At 34.1% G+C, this 25,314-nt stretch overlaps 1 protein-coding gene across 4 annotated transcripts in view; it reads right to left on the bottom strand.

Annotated features, from left to right (window-relative positions):
• Nucleotides 1-476: 476 nt before the first annotated feature.
• LOC105204960 (DNA topoisomerase 3-beta-1) overlaps nt 477-25,314 on the bottom strand; it is a 67,170-nt gene continuing 42,332 nt past the window's right edge. For all 4 annotated transcript variants that reach the window (XM_039449050.1, XM_039449048.1, XM_011174243.3 and 1 more), the window contains 5 exons: nt 9,091-9,300; nt 8,798-9,015; nt 8,465-8,689; nt 1,075-1,336; nt 477-923 (listed from right to left, as the gene is read on the bottom strand). In XM_039449050.1, the coding sequence (XP_039304984.1) occupies nt 717-923; nt 1,075-1,336; nt 8,465-8,689; nt 8,798-9,015; nt 9,091-9,300 (1,122 nt within the window). In that variant the 3' untranslated portion in view covers nt 477-716. The remainder of the gene's footprint in view (nt 924-1,074; nt 1,337-8,464; nt 8,690-8,797; nt 9,016-9,090; nt 9,301-25,314) is intronic.

The raw sequence follows: 25,314 nt of genomic DNA, 5'->3' as shown, positions 1-25,314 counted from the left end.
AATAAATGTTAAATAAACGTTAAATAAATATTTAATAAATGTTTAATCAATATTTTTGTTATAATGAATTGTACAATGAAATATTAATATTAAATAAATATTAAAAAAACATTTAAAAAATATTGTGTGCTGATTGGGTCCCTCCCGGTCTTCATTCAAATGATTGGCTGTACGTTCGCTTAATTTTCCTCTGATACACAAGACTGTTCGCTCAATGCCGTCGGTCATTGCAGTTTACTCAAACCGCCTTTACAGACTTCTCACTCGCGCTCTCTCTGAGCGGAGCCAGCATTTCCGTTCGAGTGCACAAAGACTCGTGCATTTTCGAACAGTTCGTATTTTAAAAATAATTAGTTGAAATTAAAAATTATCAACTTTTGAATATTTTTATTACCCATTCTGTAATTGCCACTATTTAAAAATTAATTTTGGACGTGAAATATTTTATTGAAAATTTTTCATATTTCATATATGAATTAGGATTTTAGTCAGAACTAGGCGAGTTTGTTTAATAAAACGTAATGTTCTACAAAATGTATTAATTATAATTAATATACAAGTATAATTCCATTATACATATAATAGAGGAGATGACATGATTATTGTGATTTTCATGCGTCGTAAAATACTGTGAAATTCAGGACGATATTTAGAAACTCACTGAAAAACAATGACGAGATACACATGGCTTTATATTGTATGGAATAAACAATTTATTATACAAAATATGCTGCCAATTGTGCCATTTTGTCCTTTGGTGGTTTAGGTTTGCCTCGATTACGGCTCTTAGCATGACCTCGGCCACGAGTGATGACTGGTTTCGAAGCTACTGCACGATGTTTTTCTACTAACGCAACGAAAGCTGCAGTGCAAAACACACAGCCAGACATCTCGGTCACTTCGTTAGGGAGTTTGCTTTTATCCTGAAATCATAAGAAATAATGTGATTTAAGTTTAAAAAAAAATTGTAAAAAAAAAATTCTTAAAAAAATTTCTTTATTTCAAATAACTTAATTTATGTATAAAATATTAGATTTATTTAATGGTCCGGCGCAAACCTGAATATTTCCTTACCTGTTTGTATTCGACGGTTACTAATTGTGCGCCGCAATCACATGTATCTGTATCAACTGTTACTTTATGCGCATTCTCAAATAGATGAATAATAACGTCGCAACGATTACATCCCAATTTCCATTTAGGTGCAGCCGAAGGATCGAGTACAAGTATACCTAGATCGCATTCCAAACAGCTGGACAAACCATTTGAATTCATACCGTGCGGACATGTCGGATGCGTGCATGAATTACAACCACTCATTCCCTTTTTCATATCCCTATAAATTAAAAACATTCTTTTAATCTTTTTTTATCAGATATTACATCTCAAAACATTAAAAGAACGTTGCTCTCTTTTCTTCCCTTCCCTTCGTTCTCTCCTTACTATTTCTTTCCCCTCTCTCCCTTTACCGTTCTCTCTCCGTTCAAATTTTATGCATTAGGTACTGTTACGTTTGAACTCCACGAATGTTTTCACGGATTTTCGTAGATTTATCACGTCATCAAGTGTACTGCGTGGAGGTTTCCCGATTGAATTTACATCTTTTGTGTGTATGTGTTTGCGCGTACGTGCATGTGTGTGAGTGTGTGTGAGTGTGCGTGCGTGCGTGTGTGTGCGCGCGCGCGTATGTGCGTGCGCGTGTGCACGCAGGCACAAAAAAGGTGTAAATCCAATCAAGCAATGCGGTACACCCAACGAAAATAATTCTGTCCCTTGGAAAATTTTCCCAATTGAGAAGTCACCATCTTTCTACATACTCGCAATTCATGATTAATGTAACGACAATAACGACTAGAGCTTATTGGTCGTCACATTAATCATGAACTGCAAGTATGTAAAAAGATGATGACTTCTCAGTTTGGAAAATTTTCCGAGGGACAGAATCATTTTCACTAGGTGTACATTTTCACGTAGTACATCTTAATGACACGGATAATGCCGAGGATATTGTAACTTCCAAACATCATAATTTAAAAAGTACTTTTTGAAGAAAAGCTTCATAATTTAAATAGTACTTTTTGAGAAAAAGTTTTTTGTTTAAGGTTATTCCCTAGTAACAATTTCTGCACAGCAGAATCTGCCAGAATCTTTATGCAGTTAAATATAGCACAATTAAGTCAGATGTGCAAAAGAATATTTTCAATATGATTTTGATAACAGTCTGTCAGAAAAATTTATGCAACGATATACAAATAAACTTTGTTTGCAAATACTTGCTGCTCAACTTTAATTGAAGTAGATTCTTTCCCTAATTGGAATCTGTAAACAGCATGCTATAATTTTTGCAGCAGATGCAGGGTGCTTTCCAGCAAGCAACACAGGCGACACAGTGCGACGCTGTGTCCATTAGTGTAAGAGAGATTTTAGTTATCTAACTCACACTGATGAACACAGTGTCGCACTGTGTCGCCTATGTTGTATGTTGGAAAGCACTCATATGCAAGTTTCTTTTGCAAGAATTTACCTTACAGAATCTTTCAAAGGACTTGAGCAGAATGAGAAAGCGGATCATAACGTCAACTGCTGCAAAATTTCCAGCAATCTTGCAGTAAATTGCTACTAGGGTTATTTGATTATCAGAAAATGTTTAACTACATAATAAATAGAAAAAATATAGTAAGGAAGGTTAATGAGAGTGCTGCGAATATTTTTGCGTTAAGGTAAATAGTCATTTATAAACTGACAATCATTTAATTAGTGAACATTATTCTCTGAACGTTTCAACTCTTTTTGGAGTCATCATCAGCAAGAATTACATTACAAAATTTTTGATAAAGAATACATCTTTCTAACGAATTAGTAATTCAGTCATCGTCGATCCCATATGGTTGCCACTGCCGGTTTGCCGAATCTGAAGTGCAAAACTTTCTAACGTGATATGGAGGAAGGCTTGATTACCCTATAATTGATGTTATGCAATGATACTTTCTAAGAATTAAAGGTTTGAGTGACTCAAAATCAAAAATCGACGACTCACAAAGCCAGGGATAAGATATTTGTAACTATCAAAACGGTATTAGGAAATGCCGCAGTCAGTACAAGATGTTTCCAATAGATTGATCGTTATACGTACAAAAAGCAAGTCGAAGATACATTAATTCAATAGGATATAGACAAGCAACTCAAAACAATAAGTATAAGTCGTAGGAAATATAAACATAAGTACATAACTCCGCCGCGAAGAATACATAGATACATATAGAATCCGGCAATGACAACCATGGGATCGACGATGACTGGATTACTAATTCGTTAGAAAGATGCGTTCTTCCTCGTTAGAAAGATGCCTCCAAAAAGAGTTGAAATGTTCGGAGAATAATCTTCACCAATTAAATGATTGTCAGTCTATAAATAACTATTTACTTTAGCGCAAAAATAACCGCGCAGCACTCTCATTAGCCTTCCTTACTATATTTTTTGTATCTAATTTCAAGAGTCTTTATTATTTTATTTATAATAAATAGAATAAGGTTTTTGAGTAAAATAATTGTGTTTTTATAAAATTCCTCAAATTTTGAACAATTTTAAGCTTTATATTCAACAAAAACCTAATAACATAAAAATAGACCAATTTTAACTGTTCCCCTCACGGAAAACATTTGTTTGGACACAGTACAATTGGACACAGCCAATCACAGCGGTTGGTGCTTAGTAATTTTCTTCTGTTCAAGCGCTATGAGTGGCTTGTATCTAATTGTACTGTGTCCAAACGAACGCTTTTCAGCTCGTTTCCTTACACACACGCGTACTCGTGTACTTCTTGAAGTACTCACGCGTAAGACATTTAACAACTTGTTTAACCCTTAAACACACCGATCCCGTAAAATACGTAAACACATTTTCGGGGTCAGGGAGACTCTTTCAACTTTGAAAAGCTACAACTTTGGTTCCAATCAAAATTTTTCAACAATCTTTTTTTCCACATGAAAGTTCAAAATCTCAGAAATGTGATTGCATAATCGGCATTGTCGAAAAATGATTTATTGTATAGTTATAAAAGAAAAAACATTAAGTAAAAATGAGAAATTGTTCAAAAATCCACTTTTCCTTTAAAAAATCATATCTCCTCAACAAAAAACTTTTAAAGATTTTCAAATACGGTGTTTTAAAGTTAAAGAGTCATACTTTCAGAAAAAAATTATGGTACTGACATTCCTTTTAAAAAGTATAATTATATAACAAGGAGAACATGAAGTATTTTTGGGTATCTAAAAATCCACTTTTTTTTTAAATCGTATCTTTACAACAAAAAACTTTTAAGAACTTTACAATACGGCGTTTTAAAGCTAAAGAGTCATACTTTCAAAACAAAATTATATCATTGCCATTTCTATTAAAAAATATATTTACGTAACAAAGCGAATATGAGGTATTTTTGATAAATTCGAGATTTCAAACTTTTTTTACGTCCTAGTCTGAACCTCCTATTTCATTCCGTCTTCATACAGCAAACGTTGTTCGAAACTTCATATAAGGTCTGTCAGACCCACTTATGTGTTTAAGGATTAATAAAAAGTAACTGCTTTAAACATCAAGCGCAAAACGTCAAAACCAAGAATCAGAACAACATAAACACATTCACACGTTAACGGAAGACAATCACCGATTGTTGCACATCGATTCTCCCAGTTGTTCATGCGCCAGACCGCTAACACCGGGCGTAACAATACTATCCATGATGTAAGAATACCAGGTGAAACATTGCGCATAACGGCGATTAAATATAAAAAGAACCATTAAGAAATTTGTCCCAAAATTAACGTGGAATTTAAACACAATATTGAGAAAATGTATAATAGAAATACAAATAAATTTTAAAATCAAAAACGTGTAACTCAGAAAGTTTAAGAGCTAATATAAATTTGACTTATGATATAAACAATGATATTAATTGTTTACATCATTAAAAGAAGCTCTCGTATTATAAAGATGAAGGTATTTTGTGTGTGTGTGTGTGTGTGTGTGTGTGTGTGTGTATATGAGTAAGTAATTTTTTGTGTTATATGAAAATTATTGCAGTTGACTGTATTTATAATATAATAAAAGCAAAGGTAAAAATCCGTATTTAGAACGCGTCTTTAAAGTTGTAAGCGCAAGTTTTTGTCATTTCATCTTTATTATTTACATAAATTATAACATGTATAAAGTTTGTTTCTTTATGAATATTTATTGGGTGTACAACTTAATGCAGTCCGTTTTTTTGCTTGAAAAACGCATTTATTTAAACAATAAAATAAATTAACAGCTTATTCAAAGTATTATCCATTGCTAGCCACTACTTTTTCCCATTTTTCTGACAATTTATGGATTCCGTCGCGGAAGAAGCGTTCATCTTTTGAAGCCAAGAATGAATCAAGCCAATTTTTGATACCCTGTTTTGAAGTGAAGCGTATTCCAGTCAAAGCGTTCCGTATCGATCGAAACAAATCGTAGTCGGAAGAGGCAAGGTCTGGGCTATAAGGCGGGTGAGCCAGAACTTTCCATACGCTATTTTTCAAATATTTTTTAACTAGAACAGCAACATAAGACCGAGCGTTGTCATGGTGAAAAAATATGAACTCGTGTCTAGTCGCATATTCTGGACGTTTTTCGGCTATAGCTTGATTTAAACGGATCAATTGTTGTCTGTAGAAATCTCCCGTGATGGTTTGACCAGGTTTTAGCAGCTCATCATGGATCACATCCTTCCGATCCCACCAAATACAGAGCATTACCTTGGCACCTTGGATATTCGGCTTCGGCGTTGATGTTCCCGGTTGGCCGGGCTTTACATATAATTTTGTGCGTTTCGGGTTGTAGTAAATTCATTTTTCGTCTCCGGTAATGATTCGATGCAGAAAAAAACTTCTTTTTGTACCGTTCAAGCAACATTTCGGATATGCAAAGTCATCATTTAATATCTCTTGGTTATAATTCGTATGGGATCCAATTTCCTTGCTTTTGGATGTACCTCGCGGCTTTGAGTCGTTTCGAAATAACTTGTTGCATAACTTCCAATGTTTTTGCAAGCTCTTCTTGCGTTTGACACGAATCTTGATCGACTAATGTTTCTAATTCTTTATTTTTAAACTTTTTCGGTTGACCCAAACGCTCTTTGTCTTCAACACTAAAATCACCACTTTTAAATCGTCGAAACCATTCTCTGCAAGATTTATCCAATGGTGCAGATTCACCATACACTTCCATAAGCATTCGATGCGCTTCAGCTGCACTTTTCAATTGAAACAGAAAATCAAAACTTCCCGCAAATGGTGCTTACTTGAAACAAAACTCGACATTTTCAACGCAGTAAAAATTAAACTTATGCAAAACTGAAAGGCTATAAACAATAAGGTTGACTTAAAAGCTGTAAACAATATTTGGTTGACAGATGTTGACACTTCACGATACAGCAAAAATCAGCTGTCACCGTCAACCATTTATAGCACCTAGAGCAATCGGACGGGATCCGATAGCGTACCAATCATCTTAACTTATCCAACCCAACCACGGAAAAACTCTAAGCATCGGCCGTTGTGAGTAATGAAAGGGCTATCGGGATTCGCCCAGAGCAATCTTTTGAAAACCAAGGACCAAACTAAGTTGTACATCCAATATTATTTATTACATTTTCTTTAGTGCTTAACTTATATAATTTTTTTGCTCGTGTTCTTCATAAAATTATTATTCACTATTTCTTTATTGAGCTTTCTTAGTCTAATGTACATACGTTCTAGTACGCACAGGCAATAACTTGTTTAGGAAATTTATTATTTGTCTCTGTACAGTCGTGTTCATTATAGTTGCGACACTTTTTCTTCGATGGTTTTTGGAATGTAGCCTTGCTCATCAAGCGGCAAACGTAATTGATTGGATCTACAAGTAAGAACCAATCATGTTCTCAGCTCTTATTATAGTTGCGTGTTCAGAGACGCATCTAAGAAAAAGTGTCACAACTATAATGAACACGACTGTACAGTCGCGGTCATTAGGGTTGCGACACTTTTTCTTTGATGGTTTTTGGAACGTAGCCTTGCTCATCAAGCGACGAACGTAATTGATTGGATCCATAAGAACCAATCATGTTTTTAAATCACGTTAGAGTTGCGCGTTTAGAAACTCATAAAAAAAAGTGTCGCAACTCTAATTACCGCGACTGTACAGTGTTAGTCATTAAAGTTGCAACACTTTTTCTTCGATGATTTTTGGAATGTAGACTTGCTCATCGATCGGCAAACGTAATTGGTTGGATCCACAGATAAGAATCAATTACGTTCGCCGCTCAATGAGCAAGTCTACATTCCAAAACCCATCAAAGAAAAAATGTCGCTCATATAACCAGCACTGTACAGTCACCTGCATTATAGTTGCGACACTTTTTCTTCAATAGTTTTTGGAATGTAACCTTGCTCATAGAACGGCAAACGTAATTGGTTGAATCCACAAGTAAGAACCAATCACGTTCTCAGCTCTCATTATAGTTGCCTGTTCAGAAACGCATCGAAAAAAAGTGTCGCAACTATAACGCAGGCGACTGTACACCCAGCGACTTTGATTCTGCCCCTGAGAAAATTTTCAAACTAAGAAGTCGCTATCTTTTTACGTACTTACAGTTCATGATTAACATAACGATCAATAAGCTCTTATCGTTACTTTAATCATAAACTGCGAGTATGTAAAAAATGGTGACTTCTCAGTTTGAAAAATTTCCCCATGGACAGAATCAAACACGCTGGGTGTACATACGATATCTGTTAATTTGTCAAATATTTTTATACTTCTGTTAAAAAAAATTTTCATGAAATTTTTGAAATTCTTTCTCCATGATAATAGCTGTCATTAACCAAAATGAAGGTGGCCGTAATGCTTTCTGGTTGGTCTAAGAGTGGCTATTACTTGGACAAATGCACATCCACGGGAATGTTTCACATTGTATTCTTACACCATGATACTATCTGAATAAAGTATTGTATGGATGCATTCAGTACTATGACCGCTTACTGATAATGAGCGGCTAAGTAGCAATTAAATGTAATTGGTTCTTACCTTTAGATAAGAACCTTTATATTCAATACCTTTAGATTCAATCAATTACAGTAAATTGCTACTTAACCGCTCAAAAGCGATTACAGTACTGAATACACCATATATGTATTCATATAACATTCCATTATAATCCATTCCATTTTATTTTGAAATTAAAAACATTTGCCTCTTCTGAAAAAATTCATTTAATATTCTGTGCTGTCTGGGCTAATTCAATAGATGTTTCTACAATGTCTGCAACGTTTGTAATGTCAATTTCTTGAATCTTTGTTTTCAAACATTGATTCAATATTCGCAATGTTGTAGTTTCTTAAATGTTGATTCACCATTTGTGTTGAATGGGATTAAAATACATTTACTACGATAATACATAACATACCTGAATGGCGGATTATTGTAACAGTACGGACAAAATGTATAACTTTTTCCTCGCGTTCCAGTCGACCATGAAAGTAATTCAAAGTCGTCCAATGGACATTTCAATTCTTTATATATTCGTATGTTTCCATTTTGTGGTAAATTGTACGTTTCATTACAATGTGCGCAATGCATTCTAGATGGCTTGGTTTGTATGTATTTCATGTATCGACGACATTTACCGCATCTGTAATGCCGACATATAAATAATAGGAAATCGGAAAGAACAGATAAGTATGTCAAAAGTTTATGAAGTTAGCAAAAGATCAATGCGTTTGTCATAATTGTTTTATACCTAGAATGTGCCTTGCCAGATGCCGATAATGGTGAGAACGAGACTTCAAACAACTGATCCATAGCTTCTATACTTTGTACAAAATAATGAAATTTTTGTTTAAAAATTTCTACAGTATGTTGTAACACAGCATAAAAATCAGCTCGACCTAATGCTATTAGATTTAATTGTTCTTCCACTGCAGATCTCATTGTAGGCAAAACTAATTCGGGATCTATCTAATAAGAAGGGACTGTTTTATTACAACACGCACATCATTTTGTATTGCGTCAAAAAATTCAAATCAAAAATACCTTTTGGTATCCATGGACTAAAACGATCCCAAGAGATGTAGGTATTAATTTTCTGCCTGCTGCAACAGTAACGTAATTTCTAATGCAGATATTATTTATATGCACAGGAATCGAAGCGTCTGTCCCGATGCCATGTTTTTCCATGAGAGATATTAATTCTGCCTCTGTTAAATAATCTGGTGGTTGTGTGTAACATTCAACTAATTTTGCCTATAACAATAAAAGATGAGACATTTTATAATATGTCATTGCAACATTATTTCAATATTCTTTTTTTAAAGCAATATTCTCGCTTTTGGTATCATTTCTATATCCTCTTTAAAAAATTTTTTTTTAAACAACAAACTTGAAGCTTAGTATAGTTATTCTTTGATATTTGAACATTTTTTAAAAGTTATTTAAACATTAGAAAAATATATTTTTGGCAATTATTTGCAAATCTGTATGAGTGTCAAAAAATATCAGCTTACTCGTATTATTATTACGATTCAAGACGCATAAATTATCTAAAGCAAAAAATTAAAAGAAATTCTTAATTTACGTAGTTCTCGTCCAATCTACAACTAGGTTAAAAAATTGAATTCGCAAAAACAGAAAAGTTTTGAAAAAAATTCAATTTTTCCATTGTTTTAAGCCTTTCTTATAAAAGAAAATCCAAAAATTAGAAATTATTTGATTGTAGTTTACAAAAAAGAAACATTGTTAGGGTCTTTGAGGCTTCATGCAGCGTGCCATCCAAAGAGACGCGGTTAAAGGTGGCGCAATCGTCAGGGGGAAACGAGATTGCGTGCGTCTCGTGCGGACTTAGATTGTGTTGCGTGACCTACACACGCAAAGCAGGACTTATAGCATCCCTTGTACTAACATACATATTTGTATCTATTCAGATTCATTACAAGTAAACGGTTCTTTCTGTACTAAGACAATAAATATATTAATCTGTACCCAAAGAACACAACAATTGGCGCTGTGGTTATAGCTCAGGTTATACGAATCACGTGTAAAATTCGACGATAGATCAGTTCACAAGTACATTAACAAAGCCAGCTAACATAAGGACAGCAGTTGCTTATGCAACAAATGGCTGAGCGATTGGGTAAGCAAAAGCAAATAATGAGTTTGCTAACAAAACAGGTACAAGGTAATTCCGCTTCTGAATCGTCGCAATTAGAAACGGATAGCAATTTGTCCGCCCCTCTTGCCAAATCATCTCAATTCTCAAATCTAGCTGAGCAATTGGGTAAGTTTATCCACGAGCCGATTAAAGACAAAACCTTTACGTTGTAGTACAAGCGGCACAAAGACACTTTTATCAATGATGCGAAGGGCCTAACAGAGGGGAATAGAAAGCAATTACTTCTAAATGCCTTCGGCGGTGATGAGTATCAACGATTATTGAGTCATTTATCACCTTCTAAGCTACATAATTTAAGTTTTTCAAATCTCGTAAAACATTTAAAAAAGTTTCGTGACAATAAATCGCTTTTTCAACGTCGGTTTAAAGATTTAACTTTTCGAGCAACACCATCCGTGGCTATAATCGATAGTCTCGAATTAGCATCATGGGAGATGCTTTTGAAATTAATAATTTCGATATAGATCAACTCAAGATTTTGCTCGCAGTACTAGCGTTGAATAATCATGCTTATCAGACAGAACGTACTCTTCTGTTTAAGATTACAGCTAAAAAGGAAAATTGTACATTTAATGACATCAAAGAAATTTGCTAAGCTCATGTGAAACATACTGCCAATGTGAGACGAGTCAAGGATCAACATTCTCCGAAAATCACCGCCGTACAAAAATATTCTAAATCCAAACTAAGAAGGAAACAAAACGTCACATAAAGCCATCTACGAATAAATCGTCGTTTTCACAATGCCGTGGATGTGATCTCTTAACCCATAAGAAAGAGGACTGCCTTTTTAAAAATTCAGAATGTAGGATCTGCAAGAAGACTAGACACATAGCGAAAGTCTGTCGAAAGATAAAAAGAAAGTTAAAAGTATTCATTTTAAAGGTGTTTCAGAAACCGATGAACAATATAGAAAATACGTAAAAATTTTGCTAAACGGCAAGCAAATAAAGATGCAATTAGATACAGGCGTGGATATAACAACAATTGGATTCAAGGTATGGACAAGTATAAGATGTCCGTCTCTGCAACCTTGCAAATCTACCTGCGTAAACGTCTCTGGACACGAGTTAAATACGAAAGGATATTTTAACGCAACGTTACAACCTAAGTAAAATGGTTGACTTATAATTTTAAAACAAGTTTTATGAGTTAAGTCTTTGCCTTTAGTAATGCACAATAACTGTGTTGTGTCTCAAGTCTTAAACTAAAAAGAGATTCTGTTTGTAACTTAAGACTTGAGACACAAGACACTTATTGTGTGTTACTAAAGACAAAGATTTAAGCCGTAAAACTTATCTTAAAATTATAAGTCAACCGTTCTGCTTGGGCCCTTTAACTACAAAAGAAAGATATAAAAATATAATGTATAGGGCTAATGAGAGTGCAGCGCGGTTGATTTTGCGCAGAAATAAATAGTCATTTATAGACTGATAATTATTTAATCAGTCAACATTAATCTTTGAACGTTTCAACTCTCTTTGGAGTCATCATCAGCAAAAAATTTTAAATACATAAATCAGAAATTTGTAAACATTTCTATTCTCTTAACGAATCAATGCACCAGCCATCGCCAATTCCATGTAGTTGTCACTCCCGGATTGACGATTCCGAAGTAAAAATTATTTAAACGTGATATGGGGGAAGTTTTGATCACCCTATAATTGATGTTATGTAATAGTAACTTTAAAGAGTTGTAGATTTGAGTGACTTACCATTAAAAATCGACGACGACTCGCGAAGCCATGGATAAGGCTTTTGGCAATAGTAATTATCGCACGGAATTAGGGAAGGCCGCAGTCAGTATAAGATGTTTTCAATCAAGTGGTCATTAAGCGTACATAAAGCAGGTCGGAGATACATTTATTCAATAAGATATAGACGAGCAACTCAAAACAATAAGTATAAGTTGTGGAGAATATAAACATAAGTGATTCCGCAGTGAAAAAATGTGTCCGTTGATAGAGTTGGTCAAAAAAGATTGAGTAGATAAATTAATACATAATTTAAAAAAAAAAAAAAAAAGAGAGAAGTCGGATTATAAAAATACATAAATTAAATACATAAATAGTTGAGTGTAAACGGATACGTGAAAGGTTCTTACTCTAAGATCGCAATCTCTTTAAGAGAGAAAGATACGCATGATGTAAATATTCGGTATCCGATTGTGAGTTCAAGCCATTCTTTTGCATCTGAATGTGTAACATTTTGAACACTAGTCACTTTCCAAGGAAACGTTCAGAATCAAGGATTTTGATGTTCTCCCATTCGAACTCATGATTAAAATCTATAGGATGTTCAGTAATTACGGAGGGGTTCCTATTGTTCCAATTAATATTGTTGCGATGTTCCGTTATTCTTGTTTTCAGTTTCCTGCTTGTCTGGCCAACGTATGAAGCATCGCATCCTTTACAAGCAATTTTGTATACAACATTTTTCATAAAACTTATTGGGAAAGTATCCTTCTGTTCTTTAATAAACCTGTTTAATTTGTTGAAACTAAAAAAAGCCGCTTTTACATTTAGATTTTTCATGATGGATAGAAATTTATCAGAAATATTGGGAATGTATGGTAATAGGAACCACGGAGTTTTTTCTCTTACAATGGAATCATTCATGCTCTCTGGTTTTTTGTGTGTGTGTTTATAAATCAGTGATTTCAACCGGCTATTAATAGTCTCAAAGATAAACTTTAAAGAGTAGTCATTATGTAACAGTATATTAATGATAAGCTCAAGGTTCTTTTTATGGAATTTAGGATTCAATAATAAGAATGCTCTGTCAACCATTCCCATAATTGTCCCTCTTTTTTGTGACAGTGGGTGTGCCAAGAGAAAATTAAGGTATCTACCTGAAAAAGTAGGCTTGTGATACTAGTCAAATTCTAAACATGTGTTCACCTTGCTAATAGTAACATCTAAAAAGTTGATAGTCTCTCCCCCTATTTCCATTGTGAATTGAAGACGGGAGTAAAATGAGTTGAAGGTCGATAAGGTAAAATTAATTAAATTCTTCGGGACAGCTATCACAATATCGTCAACATATCTGAAGTAGAACGGTAAACGTATTCCGATTTTCTTCAGGGCCTTGGTCTCCAGATCTTGCATCACTAAATCGGCTATTATAGGGGAGAAAGGGAATCCCATTGGCGTGCCAAATTTTTGTTTGTAAAAGTTATTGTTAAAGGTAAAAAATGTCGAGTCAAGCATCAGTTCTACCGCTTGTAAGAATTCATGTTTAGGAATATTACATTTACTTTCAAGATGTTGCCATCTATTTGAGAGACTGTTTAGTGCTAACTCAACAGGGATGTACGTGAATAGTGATACGACGTCTAGAAAAATTAAAACGTGATCAGCATCTAATTTTTCACCCTTTAGCTTTTCGATTAGCTGGAAACTGTTTTCAACCTTGCTAAAGATATCTGGAGTATTGCCAGATATAATTGTAGATATGTTGCTAAAGCATACGTGGGACTGTCAATTGAAGATATTATTAATCTCAAGGGACATCCCGGTTTATGAATTTTGGGAAGGCCGTACGCTCTCGGGAGGTTGCCGTCACTGCAAAAAATCGTTTTATATGTTGACGGCGTGATAAAGCTCCGATCTTTCCATCTCGTTAGCAATCCGCGAACATTCTTAATCACAATATTAGTTAGATCCTTTTTAACAATTTCGTAGGTGTTTTGGTCGTATAGCATCTCCAGCATTTTTTCTTTATATGCCTGGTTGTCCAAGGCGATAGTGATGTTACCCTTGTCAGCTCTCGTAAACACAATCTAGAGATTCTTCCGGATGAAATTAACTGTAGATTTTGTTAAAAAGTACAAAAGAAAGATTACAAGAAGATCTCTTATTATTTTAAATCGTCCAAATTACAACACTTATAAGTGCACAGGTAATCAATAAACTCAAGCTGGTGGAATATGATCACAGAGTTACAGGAAATCAATTGGCCATCAACGCGGTCAAAGATGCTTCCTTGTCGAATAAATTTCCAGAACTTTTTAGTGATAAAATTAGGAAATGTACAACAGCTAAAGTCAAGCTACGCCTTAAAAAGGACGCTCATCCAATTCACGCACCACGCCGTCCAGTTTTACTCGCACTAGAAGAACAGCTCAATGCCAAATTCGATCGACCTGTCAGTAATAAAATTGTAGCTCCAATTGACGCATCAGAGTGAGTAGCTCCGATTGTCGTGGCCAAGAAAACAAATGGGAAACTATGCATTTATGCTAATTATTCCACAGGATTGAACAAAGCACTAGAATCTGACTATTCTATTCTAAATATTAAGGATAACATAGCAAAACATCAAGGAAATACAATTTTTACTCAGTTGGATCTTTCAAACGCGTATTTCCAAATAAAATTGGATGACGAAAGCAAACCTTTAACTACGATCAACACGCATCAAGGATTGTTTTTGTTCAATCGGCTGGTTTTTAGTTTAAAACCAGCACCAGCAATATTCCAACACACTCTGGAACAAGCTTTCGCAGATATACCAGGCATTTTGATTTATTTGGATGATATTCTCATCGGAGGACGTGATCGTTCAGAGCATGACACACGTCTAAACGCTGTTTTGAATAAACTTCAAGACTGAGATTTTCGGTTGAGCTTGTAAGTTTCATACGTCATCAGTAAAGTATTTAGGATTTATTATTTCTTCCAGAGGAATCAAGTCCAATCCAGCGCGTATTCAGCCAATACGTGAAATGCAAGTTCCAAATAATTCAAAGGAAGTTAGATCATTCCTTAGACTAGTCAATTACGAAAACTATTTTTTAATTAACCTCCGATAACATTAGGCTTGTTTTATATTTCTGCACTATACTGCATTGGAACGTTTTTTCTTGCTTCCGCTAACTTTCAAATATATACCTATTTCATTTTAAGTGTATGTACAATGCTGATCATTAGAGTTGCGACACTTTTTCTTCGATGGTTTTTGAAATGTGGACTTGCTCATCGAGCAATAAACATAATTGATTCTTACTTGTGGATCCAACCAATTACGTTCGCCGCTCAATGAGCAATCTACATTCCAAAAACTATCGAAGAAAAAGTGTCGCAACTCTAATGACCACGACTGTACACTAATTCAGGGAGTTCAGGAACAAAAAACGGATTGTACAAAATTCCTAGTTGCAATATAGAACCCGTTCTTGCGCATTTAAGTTGGTAGCACTGTTACCTGTATCCTCACCATTGGTCGGAATTCCATTGTTAGTGACAGTAAAGCAGCGAACGTGTAAATATATCGACTACGATTGAGTCTACCGCCAAGTGCAAAGCACATACGTTCTGTCCAAAGAGGATAAGATAAAATGGAAGCATTGCGTATTCTTTGACGCTATCGCCACCCAGTATTTCAGTCCAGTACTGTTTGTGTATATGTATGTGTGTGTAGCGGAACATGTGCTGTACTGCTGTGGCTGATGGTAACTGATCCTGGCTGATCCTGGTATTGTAAAACGGCTCGCTCTGCATGTGTTGATAATCGAAAATGAAACGTGATAATCACACTGCAAATATCGCAGTGTGATTATCACGTTTCAATTTCAGAAAGACGGAGTGAGATTGAAACAGTACACGTTGAAGAGACGTCGGCCAAACGAAAACAGGATCGCTTCGAAAAAAATGTACACTCACGGTCATCGATTCTGTCCCTCGGTAAATTTTCCAAACTGAGAAATCGCTATCTTTCTACATACTCGCAGTTCATGATTAACGTATAAATTATTAATTAAATGACGCTGGAACAATAACAATACAATAATTTTATAATAGTTGGATAGTTTTTAAAAATTTATCTCTAATTTATATCTTTTTTTTCAACACGACAAATTATTAATCTTTAAAACTCGAGTTTGCGGATTAACTTCTTAAAATTTATCGCATTTGATATAAAGGTTACATCGCCTTTATGTCAAATGCGGTCGCAAGCGGCCAGCGCGACCGTAAGCTTTGACGTTACTTTAAACATGAACTGCGTGTATGTAGAAAGATAGTGACTTTTTAGTTTGGAAAATTTTCCGAGGGACAGAATCGATAACCGTGGGTGTACTGCCAACCGACACTCAGCACCTCCTCTTCGTCTTCATGTATCTCTTTGTGTCTTTCTCTTGATGTTCTTCATTATAATTGTTCTCGAGAGGAATGTGCCGAACTCGGTTACCATCGACATCAAGGGGTTGCGCACCTAGATAGAGTCGTCGCCGAGCAACCTCGCAATCACATCGTCAATCTTACACCAATCGGGACCTCGTTTCGCCGGCAACTACGAGATTGAGGTCCAGGCCGTCAAATTTTCAACAATGATCAACAATGTGACAAAAACATCGCACGAAAATCACAAGATTCTCCTTAACATTACAAAGCACAGCGGCGCGTTTCCGTTCAAGTTTTTCGACGGCATGACTAATGTTTAGAAAAATGTACAGAACGTCATTGTCAAGGATGGGCCAAACAGGCCTATAATGCACAGCTTGCTGCTTAACTATAATTTCGATTCGTTTTTAAAGAGCCCAGGTAAAAAGTGTTATCGTGCGCACATGTTACACAACATATTTCTTCTGTATATGGAAATAGCGTTTTCGAGTGCAGTTGGTTTTAACCTAGGTTTGACGCCATTTGCCGAAATCGTCCAATTAAAACGTCCAATCGTCCGTTCTAATTGGACGATTCCGGCAAATGGCGTCAAACCTGGATTAAAACCCACTGCATTCAAAAATGCTATTATCTATGCAAAAAATTTCAGGCGGTTCTAATGATGGCGCCGGTTGTACATTAATGTTAGAGATTTTACGGCTGATAACTCAAAGTTCAAAAATATTGAAGCACAGCGTTGGTTTTTTATTCAACTGAGAGAAGGAAAATATATTGCAGGTTTATTAATTTGTTAAAAGTTAATCAATTGTATAAATTGATTGTATAAAAGTTCTCATTAATCTCATTAATTGTATAAAAGTTAATACTATGTATTCAGGTTTTTAAATATAAAAACAGTTTAAGATAAGAAGCATAAGTTAATCTTCAAATTTTAATCTTCCAAATACAATAACATTTGAACCCAACAGATGTTGATCTTCTCATCAAGTTATCTTCAATGTCACACACAACTGTTATGAATTTAAAAAAAAAAATTGCATTTGAATCTTTTAAATTTTAAGTTAATGGAGGGATCATGTAATAAAATCATTTTATGCTTTATATTTACATAATTGTATGTCAGTTGTCTCTCTTCACTTTGAACTATCTGATTCTTAACTCGTAATTATCTAAGATTCTTATCTTCATAAAGTTCTAAACCTCCTTTATTTAAATTTTTGTCTCTTAAATTTTTCTTTTTGAATTCATAACAATTATACTAGCTTGTATGCTTCTTATCTCATATTGTTTTTAATTTGATATCTAATCTCGATGGTCCTCTGGTTTATTGATTAGTTTTACAGCCATAATTCCGATCAATGTAACAAACTTATTTTTAAATAATTTTATGAAAATTTGCTGTCATTGGAAAGCGACATTTATGTGTCAAAAATTAAAACATTCCAAAAAAAGACTTAATAAAGCAATAAAAACCAAACAAAAAAGAATTATAAACAAATTATAAAGTGTTATAAATGTATATACAGGGTGTTTCAGATCACCTGTACACCCCTTTTATCTTCGCAGGATTAGGTCCAATCAAAAATATGTTCAGATTATAGGGTTTCAAAAGATCTATTTACTGATGTTATCAGTTTGATCTTGGATGGCGTCGCCAAGGTCACATTAAAATCACGTTAACTTTTTTAAATAAAACACCTTATTTTTAATTCCAGAATCTAATGGTGTCAAGAGCTTTCCAAAACACTATAAATGAGTTTATTTTCGTTGAGTACTTTCCGAGTTGTAAGGCTTGCAAGCTACAGTGTTGTACTGTAACTTTCAAGCGTCATAACTCGGAAAGTACTCAACGAAAATAAACTCATTTATAGTGTTTTAAAAAGTTCTCAAAATCGACTACCAAAAAATGCAATAAAAAATATAGAATGTTAAAGAAATACTAATACCAAAGACCCTGCCCGAAACAAAATTTCGGTCCGGTTACGGTTACGGTCAGAGATTATTCCTAATTTTCGGTTTCGGTCTTGTTACTGATAACGGTTACGATCACCGTTTCGATTTCGGTCTTTTTCGGTTACGGTTATAGATGTACAATTACCTATTGTAAAATTGAATAACGTATAAAAATGATAACGTATAAAAATAATGTAAGTATAAATATCATATTATAAAAAATTCTTGTTTATTGTAAACAACACTTGTTTAATATAAAAATGTTTGAGGGGTAACAGCACTGTAGAATTTTAAAAAAATCGATATTTTTATTGCTTTAAAAAATACTTTGAACCTTCTAGAATAAGTTAAAAAAAATCTTATCTCGGTTACAAAAATTTTTTTGTGAAATTTTGCGCTTTTTCTTAAACGTGTCGGGCTGCTCCAAAACGATTACCTACGGCACATCGATACCTGCTCAAAAGGTACAGCCTAATTTACCTTCTGATTTCTAACTACTCTAATATACCAACAGATGTAGTTAGGAGTTTATGCATGAGAAGCATTTCAAACCAAAAGTACAGTGTACCAGTAGAATCCGGACAAATCCATTGTGAGTTTTCACAATCATTTACTTTAATAAAAAATAACAATCATATAAAAAATATTTTTATATTTGGGTTAAGGCATCCTTAAAAAACAATTTTATTCTATATAGCCCCTTCTACTTCAATGATCGCTTCAATTTTGAGTCGGAAGCGTGCGCATGCCTTTGTCAAAAATTCCTTCACCATACTTGCAAACGATGCCTCAATAGCGGCTTTCAGCGACACAACGTTAAGATGTCGAGTCTTATTGGAGTGTCGCTCAATCACGCACCACACAAAATAATCCAGCGGATGAAATCCGGGTTGTTAGCAGGCCAAAATTCCTTACTCCGACACATGCTCATGTTTTTGAAAAGCCGATTCTGCATTAAGTGGCCATCTAAGAATCTTCTTTGGACCCTTTAGAAGCCACATGGCGATAAGTAATGTCGTAAATCGTCGATTTCGGGTAATCGAAGAAGTTTATTATTTCGATTACAGTACGTCCCGCGCAAAATTTTTAACAAGTACGGTTCTTCGGTTATATTCTGGACACGGCTTAACCAGCTCGGCCATGACAAAGTTATGTTTTTGTTCTCAATGGATGAGGCTTACTTGAATGCTATCTAGTTGCCGGCTCACAAATTATTATATAGCAAAAATTTTAATTTAAAATCCGGATTCTACTGGTACACCCTGTACGTTAGTATAAGTCAGCACATGTACAAAAGAACATTTTACGTGTCGGAAGCACATCATTCCTTCGCTTGAAAATTTGGCTTTCGTGTGCAGTGGTAATTTAAAACTATTTATTCGTGGCTTAAATTATATCATATCTGTTACAATGAGTGGCAAAAAAATGTACATGGACAAAAAAGGCACGAAAACATCGTATCAACGCGGCGTCGGAGCAATGCATCAAAACAACCGATGACTCGAATAGATTCAAGGCTGAATGCGATTCAGCAGGCGTCAGTGCTTCTGCCAAAAAATCAAAAATGAATAATGAAGATATTGACGTCAAAAGTGAATTTGGCTACAGGATTATTAATTTTTTTACTGATATTGCTGTGGCACCTTTAAGGACGGTTTAACAAACATTTTACAAATTATGCAAGTTTTGAAGATGGATATCGGCTACTAAGCATTTAATTTTTGCCTTGAAGCCAATGTGACAAGGATCAAGCACGCCGAGCGGTCTTTAATAGATGCGGCAAAGGAGGCACGCACCAGCATAAAATCGTCACGGAAAAAAAATGAGAAAGAATACTTGAATAAAAAAGGGGTGCTTTACGGTCTTGGGATAGCAGACTAATGGTAAAAAATTTCAGTCACATTTTTTTTATTTTTTCACGTCCAAAACACGTCTTTAAACTTTAAACAAGTTTTTCTTAAAACGTGATTTTTGAAAACGGCACGTAGCATAACAAACAATTTTCACTCTTTCCACTTAAAATTTTAATCACCTCTTTAAAATAACATTTCAAAGAAAAACACGTACGGAATTTTCGATAAGTTGATTAAAACATTATTTATTGACAAATAATTGCCCGTTTTTTTCGTCAAAAATTGAACTTTTTTTTTAAATGCTTGCCAATTACTCAAAAATAAATATTTCTCAAATTCCGTGTTTCTCTAGCTATACTCATGTAGATTAAGAAAAAAATTTTTGTTCCAGATAAATATCTACGATGGTTCTACTACGTGCCGCAAATCACTTTAAAATAAACACGTTTCACGACAATGGCTCTAGCGTCGCCATTTTTAAATATTTTTTAATAAAAAAACTTTTATAAACACTTAAAAACATGTTTAATAACATCCTTAAATATTATTATCTTCTTACTTTTTTTTCCAGGCAAAAAAAATTGCAAAAAAAAAACGCTTTATTTGGGCCGTCTACAGTGGTGTTACCCTTTAAAAATCTTTTAAAGTTCCGGATCTTTCAAAATCTCATTTTTTTTAAATTTTTGTTTTACTTCATTGCCAGCAACTTGCAGCATTAATAATCGTTTTTTTTACTGGTATTAACGATTTTCTCTATAAAATAACATAATAATCTTAATTAAATTATCATAATAAAAGCAAAGAAATAAATAAGTAACCCTCCGTAGACACCCTGTAATATTTATTGAAAACCTAGAAGTAAATATCTACGGTCTTGAAAGTTCAATTGTCAAACTTTTCGGTGTTTTAAAAGAGACGGAAAAATTAAAATATAATTTTAGCTTTAAAGTTTGGTTTTAACATTACAAAGATCTTATTCTTTTGTATTCATTTTATGTTCACAAAAGAAAGAAAAATTAATTTTTAAAATCAACTGCATATCTATCGAGCATTAAAAAAATATTTAAAAAAAAAGAGATGAAATATAAATAACATGTATTTTTTTTCTCTCATTCTTATTTCGTAAAGAGAGAAGTCTACACAGCACACGCTTTTTCTTCTTTTTTACCTGATCTGCAGTACAATCTTTAATAGCATTTTTAAAAATCTGCCCAAAAATCTGACCGAAAAAACAGGAAAAATATTTTTGGTCAGGTTACGGATACGGTCAATTAGCCTGCACAATATTTCGGTTTCGGTCTGACTAAAATAACGGTTATGATCCGGTTATTGGTTTCGGTCCAGTCAAGCTCCCTGACTGATCCTTTAATTAGGGGACCGATACTCCAACATTATATCTTTTATTGCATTTTCTTGTAGTCGATTTCAAGAATACTATAAATAAGTTAATTTAGAGAAAAGTGAGCTCAAGAACCACGCAGGATGTCGGGTGCAAATAAATAATAAAATTCTTCAATGTCAGGCAAACGTTTCGACCTTTAATGACGGTCTTCCTCAGTGATAATACAATTCTATAAAACAACAATCGTACTGATTAAGATATGAATTTATTACAATAAACAAATAAAAAACAGAAATAAGAAATGAAAACAAGTTACCGAATAGATAGAGATTGTGCAAAACCGCGGTGTACATCTTACTACAGCGTCTTAGAATAAAAATATTATGAAAGACCTTACAGAGCGTGTGCCGAGACAAGAGTTTTGTGAAAGCACATAGTTGATTGCTAACAAATAAATAAATAAGAGAAAGATATTAAAATGATGACTTTAAAACTTGTAGCAAACAGCCATAAAAATTAATTAACTGAAAAAGATGAATAAAAGAAAAATCAATAAAAAATTAAATAAATAAATAAAAAAGAATAAAAATGGAAGCTGTACAAGTCATTAGATATAAAATTGTAAAAAAACACTTATATAAATTGATGTAAATTCAACAAAAAGGGGAAAAAAAGAGAAATAAGCCGAAGCGAAAATTATATACAAAATCCCTCTAAGCACCAAAACTCGTGTCACCGCCTTGAGATGGGATGTTACATCTCGGTGAGAATAGAGGACCGAATAAGGACCGAAACGAGATAGTCTCGGTGGCCCAAACGGAAGGAATAGAAGAAGGAGGGGTGATAAACCTAAGAAGGGGGAATATGCTTGAGGATAGGAAGATACGCATCCGAGAGAAGTTCCGTGTCGCTTTGTTTTGACAAAAAAGAGCCTTAACTTTTATTTTATTTTGTTTTGACTATAAATAAGTTTATTTTCCACAAAAGAAACAAAATAAATAAATATAGTTAGGCTCATATAATAAATACAAAATAAAAGAGAATAATATAGAGCTGACGAGCCGCGCAGGTTGTTATACGCTAAAAACAAAACAAAATATGTTTACGAAATTCAAACGTTTCGACCCTTTAATTATTGGTCATTTTCAGTGAAATACAAATTGATCTATAAACAATAAGCTTGTGTTACAAATTCCGCAGTTAGGATATAATTAAAAGAACATATGTGTAAAAATATACCAAAAATTGGAAGTCAAAAACTTTGCGCTATCCGCTTATTGAAATAAGACGCCTCATTCCGTGGTGGCTTCGTAGAATGTGCCAAAAAGATAGAATTTTTGGAACAGTTGATAGTAATACAGACTGTAAGTTAAGAAAAATGCAACCGGTCACAATAAGATAACAAAAAAAATGATTTTTTTTTAATTTAAAGGAGTAATAATATAAGCAATGAGTCGAACATTTAAAAAGTTTGTAAAGAAGGACGTAACAAATAAATAAATAAAATAAAACCGTGATAAATTTAAAAAATAATAAGGTAAGCTGTCAATAATTATAAAATTGTAAAGAAGTAAAAATTAACAAAAGAATAACAAACCTAAGAGTTCCAAAAATTATATCATAGACACTTGAAAAAGGATGTTGACAGCACGAAATGCTTAGAGACGAATATCAGGGAACATATGAGAGAACTGTCGAAACGGCTAGATAAGGATAGGAGAAGGAATGAGTACGGACTTTAAGAGAGAAATACGTTCGAGAATGGGAAGATATGCCTCTGAGAAGAGTTCGGTATCACTTTGCTTGTTGAGTCCGTTTTGTTGTTTCTTAATAAATAACATCTCAGATATAAATCTTTTTAGATACAAAAATTCCTTGTCTAATATTTCAACATTCTCCCAATCAAAATCATGATTATTTCCCATACGGTGTATGGAGATAACAGAAGGAGAACTGGCCTTCTTAATATCTGTTTTATGTTCTGTGACTCTCGTTTTTAATTGTCGTTTTGTCTGTCCTATATAAGATGAATCACAATCCTTACAGGTGATTTTATAAACTACATCGTTACAGGATAGACGATCGATATGATCTTTCCCTGTAGTTATGAATTTGTTTAGTTTATGGGGGATTGTGAAAGCCCCGTTGCAGTCACTTATATGAAAAAGACCAAAATTTCTCCGATACCAAATTGATATAAGTTTATTTTCGTTAAATATTTTTTGAGTTATGTCGCTTGAAAGTTACAGTGCACTGTAGCTTTCAAGCCTCACAACTCGGAAAATACTCAATAAAAATAAACTTTCTTGTAGGGTTTTGGAAAGCTCTTGACACCAACCATTAGATTCTGGAATCAAATAAGGTGTTTCATTTAAAAAAGTTAATGTGATTTTGATGTGACCTTGGTGACGCCATCCAGATCAAACTGAGAAAATCAATAAATAGATCTTTTGAAACCCTGCAACTTTTGTCTGAACATATTTTTGATTGGACCTAATACTGTGAAGATAAAAGCAGTGTATGGGTGATCTGAAACACTCTATATATACAGGTAAAATGTATTTTATACTATATATTTTATAATAAAAATTTATAATCAATATTTCCACAGAAAGTTTAATAATGTATTTAACCCGTTATACAATCTAGTAATAAGATTTTTCGATTGAATTTAATTATAAGGCCCGAGCATAGAATCATGCATAGCTGCAAAACCATATGCATAAGAAATTGATTGGTCCATTAGCACATGCATAAGGAAATAAGCTAATCAATTTTCTTATGCATACGATTATGCAGCTATGCAAAAGTTCGTGCTCGGGTTTATAGTCATACCCATGGTATACCATTCAAATATGGCACGATCCCTGAGATTAGTTCTGGACTGAACCACCAAAAGCGCTAAACTCGATACAAAATTTACTATTAAGTTCTTATGGGCGCTTTCACTCTATCTTATACTCTTTGGTTCTGTCCTCCCGTCAAGTGCAAGTGCGTTTTGTTATTCGCTTTTTGCAAGTCAAAGAACGGGTTCGGGGCAGCGATCATAAGCTTGTTTTCTATTCCTGCACTAGTCTGCACTGGAACGTTCCTTCTTGCTTTCACTAACTTTCAAATATAGATCTATTTCATTTTAAGTGCACACTAATTCAGGGAGTTCAGGAACAGAAAACAAACGGCATATAACTTTTTCCCTAGGGCGGAAAGATGAAAAGTGAAATCTTTCGCCATTGAAGTTAATGGCAAAATTTTTCACCTTTCCGCCCTAGCGAAAATGTTACATGATCAACACCCTGTATTACAACTAAAAATTGTGTACAATGTTAGTGAAGGTTAATTAAAAAATAGCCCTCGTATTATGAAAAATTCGTACCAAACCTACATCGCTTAAAAGTTCCGATGGAAACATTATTGAAAAAAGATACTCCGTTTAGATAGACTTCAGCTTGCAATCAAGCTTTTCACAGGATAAAAGAAGTTTTATCGAGTCGTTTTTTACTTGCACATTATGACCCTATACAAAGGCTAATAGACACTGCGGATGCTAATTCGACAGGTATCGGTGGTGTTTTATTACAACGCCACCCGGATGGTCAGATAAAAGCAGTCCTTCCCATGTTAAAGGCTGACGAAAATACAGCAAGGTTACAACCAAATAGAAAAAGAAGCTTTGGCGCTTGTAACTGTTGTCGAACGGTTCAGGAAGTTTATATTTAAAAAGTTTATTCTTCAGACGGATCATTGACCCCGCTTAACGCTATTCCGTACTTCAAAAATGAAGGGTTTGGATACCCGTACTGCAAATCGTTTGAAGCGATG

Source organism: Solenopsis invicta, chromosome 5 (genome assembly GCF_016802725.1).
Source record: "Solenopsis invicta isolate M01_SB chromosome 5, UNIL_Sinv_3.0, whole genome shotgun sequence".
In the NCBI taxonomy this organism is placed as follows: Eukaryota; Metazoa; Arthropoda; class Insecta; order Hymenoptera; family Formicidae; genus Solenopsis; species Solenopsis invicta.
This window is presented reverse-complemented; position numbering and strand designations above follow the sequence as displayed.